This window comes from Cynara cardunculus (genome assembly GCF_001531365.2).
Source record: "Cynara cardunculus var. scolymus isolate 2C chromosome LG 5, CcrdV1, whole genome shotgun sequence".
Classification (NCBI taxonomy): Eukaryota; Viridiplantae; Streptophyta; class Magnoliopsida; order Asterales; family Asteraceae; genus Cynara; species Cynara cardunculus.
The window spans coordinates 30,652,324-30,660,646 of NC_037532.1; the positions used below are offsets into that span (position 1 = coordinate 30,652,324).

General features: G+C 30.9%; 1 protein-coding gene across 1 annotated transcript; it reads left to right on the plus strand.

Moving 5' to 3' along the window:
• Positions 1-2,517: 2,517 nt before the first annotated feature.
• LOC112512431 (tubby-like F-box protein 5) lies at positions 2,518-5,718 on the plus strand. Its single transcript, XM_025118389.1, has 5 exons — positions 2,518-2,879; positions 3,341-3,722; positions 3,829-3,916; positions 4,586-4,715; positions 4,787-5,718. Exons 2-5 carry the CDS (start codon positions 3,375-3,377, stop codon positions 5,448-5,450), a joined length of 1,230 nt encoding a protein of 409 aa, XP_024974157.1. The 5' UTR covers positions 2,518-2,879; positions 3,341-3,374; the 3' UTR covers positions 5,451-5,718.
• The last annotated feature ends 2,605 nt before the right edge of the window (positions 5,719-8,323 follow it).

Consider the following 8,323-nt stretch of genomic DNA (forward strand, 5'->3'; position numbering starts at 1 on the left):
TGTTGGGACATGATATTAAGAAAAGTCTTACTTTGTCCAAATATAAATTTTGATCTTTTTAGTAAGTAATTATATTGATTTTTCAATCTTGATTTATAATATAAAAAAAATTACATACGATTGTATCCCACAAATACATATTTACGAAAATAATTTTGGGCTTTTAAATTATTTAACTCAAATGAAAATATATTTATTAATAATATTATGGTATATTATATTTATCTTTATTCATTAAATATTGTTAGTATTATTGAAGACTTCTTATATCGATGCATTTGTTGTCGATAATGATGTGATAATATATGTTTTTGTTGTAATAATTTTTTGTTAAATCGAATACTTTTCAAGATATGATTTTGTTGTTATAATGACGTGATTTTGATGTGATAATTATGTGATTTTGTTGTGATAATAATGTGATAAAACTCTGTATATCAAAAACCAGTGATGATCACATCCACAGTTATCAACTCTGTCTATTCGTTATACGATTTGTAGTTTTTTTTTTTCCTATTTTACCCATGCATGCACTCTTTATTCCTTAAAAGGTAAATATTTATTTAATGTTTTGATGCCCCTCAAATCTATACTATATATAAAGCATTTGACAAAAACTCTTAAAAACCATTTTTAATGTATGAAATACTATATATTGATGCATAAGTATAACTTATTAAAGCTCCATGTTTGAATTCGTGTAACTAACCGCGGATAAACATAATCAAATAGAGGATAAACATCTCATTTTAAAATATAAAAAATCTAGCACATAATTAGGATAATTATCGAGTTCTAACAAAATAATTAATTATTATCTTTATAAGAAAATTATATTATTAAACTAAATATAAATTACTTCGTTATTAAACCTAAATCAAATTATAATAAAAAAATTGAATTAAAAAATTACACAAAAAATGAAGAATTTTAAATAGTTAATTTGATAGTAATATCGATATATTTTTGTCAAATTTTTATGGTATCTTCAAATTTATATTTTATTCAAAAATAAAAACATCATCGCTTTTTCAAAATCATATAAGACCATATTATAACATCGACTGAGATAAAAAATAAAATAAAATATTAAAATCAATATGTATATCGCGGCATTACGCGCGTACCCTTCTAGTCTTTTTAAAAACTGTGACTTAAAACAATATAATGGACTTACAAGAGTTTTTGTATTTACATAAATCACATATATTTTCGTTTTAAGTAACATTTTTTTCATTTATTTACTTATTTTATGTACAATAATAAACTACCTAAAAATTCATCTTTTTAAATATGTTGCATATAATGGTTGAAAATAAAATGTACATCATATATGCATTTAATTTGGTCCACTTTTAATTTAAGATTATAACTTGAAAACCACTTCAAAAAACTTGAATTTTGTAAAATGTGATTTATTGGTTATAATTAAATGCAAAAATTGACAAGTTTAACACATACTAATTACATAAAGAATAAAAACTACAAATTTGGTCCCTATAGTTTGTCAAAAATAACAATTTTTGTTATTGAATTTTTAAAATTACAAAATAACCATCGTGGTTTGTAAAAACGTTCGAATTTGATCCATCTCCTAAAGAACGTTATAAAATTTCGTTAAATGAGAAACGTTTCCGTACTTTTATCATTTCTTTTGTCTTTTATCCAATAAAAATCGAATTATTTTTGTCGTTTTTAGGGTTAAAAGATAAAAAACGATAAAAAAAGGAGAAAATGACCATCATTTAACGAAATCTTGATAGTCGTTGAAGAGAGTGATTAAACCCAGACGTATACGATAACTATATTGTAATTTTTTATAGGGAAAATTACATCAAAATGAAACCAACTTTCACCTGATTCCTATTTTGGGAACCAACTTTCAAAATCGTCATTTAGAGGTCTGTATTAAACTTTTTGTTTATTTAAGGGTTTGGTTGATATGTTGAACAGATAACAAATAATTTAAGAGTCTCTATCAAACTTTTGGTTTGATTTGCCAAATTTGATTTAAACTTTAATATTGATACGAATTGGTTAGATATAAAAATCTTGAATGTGATATTTAATATTTATTTTTTATTGCATCAATTAAATTGATTTTTTTATTGCATTAGTAAAAGACAATTTTTATTGTGGTAATTTGGATTTTTTTTAAAATCGACAATTTGATATCTGAATTTAAAAAAAACGAGATTTGAAATGAAAAATAGATTTTATTGTATTAATTTTTGAAAAAAATAAATTTTAGTTATTTTTCTATAATTATTTTGCAAGTTGGTTCTCTAAAATAGGAATCAGGTACAAGTTGGTTTCCTAAAATGATAATTTTAAAAATTAATTCCTCAAAATAAAAATCAGGTAAAAGTTGATTTTATTTTAATACAATTTTCCTTTTATGACATTGCAGAAAGTAAAAATGTTATTTTTTAAATAAAATATTTAAAAAAATAAAAAAGAAATTAGTTGTACCTTCGCAATGAATCTATTTATTTAATTAAAATATTGGATTAAAAAGGGGGGGTTGGGGGGAATAACAACACTGGGAAGGAGCATCCCGAGGTGCATATTTTTAAGGGCGTGATGATTTTGGGCGTTTGATTGAAAAGAGTGGTTTGTCTCTTCATCCCACAGACCTCGTGAATCCTTTCCTCCAACCCTCTGCCGGAGATTGCGCCGTTCGATACGCTTCCCATGCCGTGATCGGAATCGGAAAACGTATATCGCAACAACAAGGGGATCTACTCCGTCCTTGTAACCCTAACTTCTCAAACATCATGTATCACATTCGTCGATTTCCAGTAATTTTCCGATTCGTTGCTCGTCCGATCTGATACGTATTATTCAACTATCTCGAATTTAATCCGATCGATTCAAAGGTATGTCATTGTTTGATGTTTTCGTTTCACTTGAGCTTGTTTGAGATTGGTTTAATTTTCTAGCATTTAGAGGAAATTGTAGAATCGCTCATTTTCCTTGATTCGACAAGTAGATCGCTATGTTCGTGATAGTGTGATTTTACTGTATTTTGTTGTTATTGGTTTGATCAACAACAAGAACCTTGTTTTTCGTTGGAAGTTTGATGAAGAATTTTTAAAATTTATATAATATATAGGCAAAATCTTGCTTAAATTTTAGTCAGGTTTTGAGTTCACACCGTATAATATTCAAAGTCTGACCTAGACCTTTAGTAACTGAAGTCGTGAGCTCAGATCTATCTATCCATAAAAAATTAACAAAAACCTAAAACAAAGCATATTTTCCAGTTTTCTTTTTGTTTAATTTAGCTACTATTTCCGTTCTGACTCTTTTCTGTTTTTGTATATTTTCTGAATTAAAGGGGAGTCTTGAAATTGGTATGATAAATCATTAAGATGTCGTTTAAAAGCATTGTGCGCGAGCTGAGGGAGATGAGAGATGGGATTGGAAATATATCCAGAAGAGGGATTGAAGGGAGACACTGGAGAAATCGCACTAGATCACATATTGCTCCGGATGTAGCTCCATCTGAATTGATAAACCAAGGTCAGTGGGCGAACTTGCCTCCTGAACTGCTTTTGGATATAATCCGTAGGGTTGAAGAGAGTGAGACGTCCTGGCCGGCAAGAACTGTTGTTGTTTATTGTGCATCCGTTTGTAAGTCATGGAGGGATATTACTAAGGAGATTGTCAAGACTCCTGAAGAATGTGGGAGGTTAACTTTTCCAATCTCATTGAAACAGGTTAGATTTTGCCAAGTATTGATGTGAAACTGTTATTATTATCCTTTAATTGATTATGATGTAGTATAGTGAGTTATAATTTGTGTTTCTTAATCTTGCATAATAGCCTGGTCCTCGTGATTCTCCAATTCAGTGCTACATAAGAAGAGATAGAGCAACTTCTACACATAGATTGTACTTTGGGCTGACCCCATGTAAGTCAATAATGCACTTTTTTCTTTGGTGTTTAATTTTCCCAGTAATTTTGTGTAATCTAGATTGTTATTCACTTGAAAATTTTCATAGATAAGTGTGCTATTTAAGGTTCTCTTTTCCATGTTTCATATCATTCGCGACTTTGAGTGTATAATTGGTCTTCGAGGTGCAATTGTGCAAAGATATTTTCTTGATAAAGTAGGCTTTTGGTGGGGCTAACATATGTTGAGCTGACGTATGTTTTGCACCTTCCATTTTCAGACTGCACTTGCATAGTAAATGGTTAAGGTTTACATCATTTTCCACCATTTTCAATGATCCAATTTAAAAGTCACATATCTATTTTCCTTGCATCATGTAAATGTGAGCCAAACTCACATGTTTGTTTTTTTAGATTCTTTAATTTGTTCTGTAAAATGAAAATGTAAAATAGCGAAAGCTTAAACTATCTAGTTTATCTTCTGATTCAAGTTGATGTAAAAGGTGTATGTAGAGTTTGGTCTGAAACTTTTTGATTGATATGTTACTAGCTGCAAATACCAAGAGAAGTCTATGATCAACACAGATTCATATGCCTTTTTTGTAACTCGAAATTCATGTATTTTACTTGCATTAAGTTGGCCTGGTTCTGTTCTTTTTCTGACTCAGACAAGTCTACTGATTGACAGCTGAGGATGAAAGCGATAAGCTACTGTTGGCAGCAAAGAAGATCAGAAGGGCAACAAGTACGGAGTTTGCTATCTCTTTGGTTGCGGATGATTTCTCAAGAGCTAGCTCTACTTACATTGGCAAACTAAGGCAAGTGTTGACAACTGCATTATATATCAATTATCATTTTTTTCATATGATTTTTTTTTCTTTTGAAACAGGTCTAACTTCCTTGGAACCAAGTTCACCATATACGACAGCCAATCTCCAAGTGACGCATCAGTTCAAGCTAATCATAACCGTTCAAGTCAAAGATTTCATAAAAAACAGGTATCTCCTAGAATACCCGCTTGTAGCTATAGCATAGCCACCATCTCCTATGAACTCAACGTCCTACGAACAAGAGGCCCTAGACGAATGAACTGTGTGATGCATTCTATACCCATCTCCTCGATTCAAGAAGGTGGCTCTGCTCCAACTCCAAAATCTTTCCCACACTCCTTTGACGACAAACATTCACTTTCTTCACCTTCCTTTAAAGGCAAAGATCCTAGTAATGTTCGTTCCACCTCATGTTTATCGGGCCCCATTTGTGTCGACCCTCTGATGCTTAAAAACAAAGCCCCACGATGGCATGAACAATTACAATGCTGGTGCCTGAATTTTAAAGGCCGGGTGACTGTAGCCTCTGTGAAGAATTTCCAGCTTGTAGCTTCTGTTGATCCTTCTCACAATGTGTCGGCTGCCGAACAAGATAAAGTGATCCTGCAATTCGGGAAGATTGGCAAAGACATCTTCACCATGGATTATCGGTACCCCCTCTCTGCTTACCAAGCTTTTGCAATTTGTCTCAGTAGTTTTGATACAAAACCCGCATGCGAATGACATTGATCATGATACGCGAGTCGTTATCAGGTTTTGATCATCTCACTTGGTTACGCACCCCACACACGAATCTTCAAATGTATGTGCTCTTTATGTGTGGAAAGATTTTCCAGCATTGCTATATGTTATAAGCTCGAAAATGTTTAGCAGCACAACAACTAGTTTCTCCTGTAGCTGTTCTAATTGCAACAAATATGTGTTTTGCTATCATTATTAACTCTTTTAATCCATCCATGTTAAGAAAGCTCTATGCAGAACTCTTTATGCAGTCCGTTTCTTGGCATCAAATGTGTTATTAACTCCTTGAATACCAATAGAAGGTTTCTTTCCCCATGAAAACTTAGTTTTTGAGCATTCACAAATGAATATTCCTTTGTTGCAAGAATAGGAGTTGATAGAACATAAAAGTGCAAAACTAGGATAAAACCAAGGTAGGAGAACCAGCTTTCAGCCGCCAAAGGGTCAATTGAGTTACTGGCTTGGATGTGAGGGTTCAAATCTCATCAAAGATGAGAAGTGTGAATTTTGTTGTATATAAATATTATATACTTTAAAAAAGAAAAAATAATAGGTAAAAACCTTTGATAGCTTCATCTCACTGTTGAGCATGTAATGAATCGGTCTAGGTGCGTTTGGTACACGGGAGAAGATGATACATGACATTACAAAACTTGTCCCACGTGTGACGTGACATCAGACTGACAAAACCTGAGTCAGGCAAAAATGCATATTTTCTGCCCAAACGAAATAGGTGGAACAAAAAAATAGGAGATGAACAAGATTGGTAAATTACTAAACTACTTATATCAAATTAAAATCCTAAAACCTCCTAGTATTCTTTCACCCTCCTACCTTATTTTTGTTCGTTTGGTCCAATATTGCCCACATACCAAACAAACCCTCTGTGTGAATTGTAAGAGTTGGTGTGGTACAGAGTTCCAGAAAGAGCACACATAAAAAGATTCTTCATCTCGAATTTGATGAAATAAGATGAATTGAGACGGTATTTTGTAAATTCGTAATTATTTTGAATAGATTAAACATTTCTTTATTTTTCAATCGTTTGAGAAAAGAAAGATCTTGTTTTCTCAATGATTTTTTATCACTAGTGGATCTCTCAATAGGATTCAAGCCTATACGAACTTTTGACCGTTTGTCAGAGTAAAAAAAATGAACGGATCTTGTAGGATTTCTTTCCGAGTTAAAGAAACCAAACCAAACGAACCCAGTAAATCTCATGTTGGATGTATGTAGTATTTTCTTTACTCCAAGCAGCATGTAGCAGTTTTTTGGCATCAGATGGGGTATGGAACACAGTTTCCATTTTGAGTATTGCATATTACCAAGAATATGGTCAAAGGATTCCAAGAAACCAAACACCAATTCTTGTTTTCTTAATTTGCATTTCTCACATCAAAACCTATACCAAATTGTCTTTTCATTTTGTAAAGAAATCATTATTCCTGTTGAAAATAAGCAGTTTTTTTTAAGTATAAAATAAGCAGTTTATGTTTGTAGAAAATGGAAATAACTAGTTTTTTTTAATTAATCTGGATATCCAACTCGCTATGCGAACTGACTAATCTAAAGATGATCACCCGCTTCGCGGGTAGCCTGGAGTTACTGAATTTGAATCTTTATAGTCACAATGGGATTTTTATTTCTCATTGAATTCGAACCTGGGATCTTCAGACACGTTTGACCTTTGAGTCTAAGCTCAAACCAATCAAGTGTCACCCTTATGGTTGAAATAACTCTTAACTAGTTATGACAGGCATGATGAACATTTTTACGTGCTCGTGACATAGGGCTTCATAACATTCTGCATTTGGTCCTTGTAAAACTCCTCAAATAACATAATTGTTTATGGAAGTTCTAATTTTGAAGAATCAGTTTTCAAACCTTCATGTTAGGAAACAAAATCTCAACAACTATGTAATTTTAGAAATTAAAATTGCTTCAACAAATATATATATATATATATATATATAGGGTTTATTTTAAATACAACTTATCGCATTTGTACAACCAATCCAACCCAATAAATTGAAATATTTATGGAAATGATTATAGTTTATTTATTATGATTTAAATATTTATGAAAGATGAATACGGTTCATTAATTATGATTAATACGTTATATTAGGAAATAATCAAAACCTCTATAAAATCACATATTAATCAAATGAAATGAACGGTTGAGATTGAGTTGTATTGGTTGCACAAATGACAAGGGTTGTATAATAACCAACCTCTATTTAGTTTGATCAATATATGATTTCATAGAAGTTTTGATTGTTTTCTAATATAAAGTATCAATCATAATTAATAAACTGTATTCATCTTCCATAAATATTCAAATCATAATAAATGAACTTCCATCATTTCTATAATTATCTCAATTAATTGGGTTGTATTGGTTGTACAAATGGACATTGTTGCATTTGAAATATACCCTATATATATAGAGAGAGGTTGGTTATTATACAACCCTTGACATTTGTGCAACCAATACAACCCAATCTCAACTGTCCATTTCATTTGATGAATATGTGATTTCATAAAAGTTTTTATTGTTTCCTAATATAAAATATTGATCATAATTAATGAAATCTAGTCATCTTCCATAAATATTCAAATCATAATAAATACTCTCATCGTTTTCATAAATATCTTAATTAATTGGGTTGCATTGGTTGTACAAATACGATGGGTTGTATTTGAAACAAACTATATATATATATATATATATATATATATAATATAGATAGAGAGAGAGCTTGGTTCAAATGTTAACCAAGAATTTTGTGTTAACTTTGTTAACCAAGCTCAACCAATCATATTCCATCTTTTCTTTAAGTTCAAATGTACTC

Excerpts from the sequence above, each read along its gene's own strand:
- LOC112512431 (XM_025118389.1), top strand. The coding sequence starts at position 3,375 with ATGTCGTTTAAAAGCATTGTGCGCGAGCTGAGGGAGATGAGAGATGGG. Across the intron at positions 3,723-3,828 it reads TTCCAATCTCATTGAAACAG|CCTGGTCCTCGTGATTCTCC; the intron begins GTTAGATTTTGC and ends CTTGCATAATAG. Across the intron at positions 3,917-4,585 it reads GTACTTTGGGCTGACCCCAT|CTGAGGATGAAAGCGATAAG; the intron begins GTAAGTCAATAA and ends ACTGATTGACAG.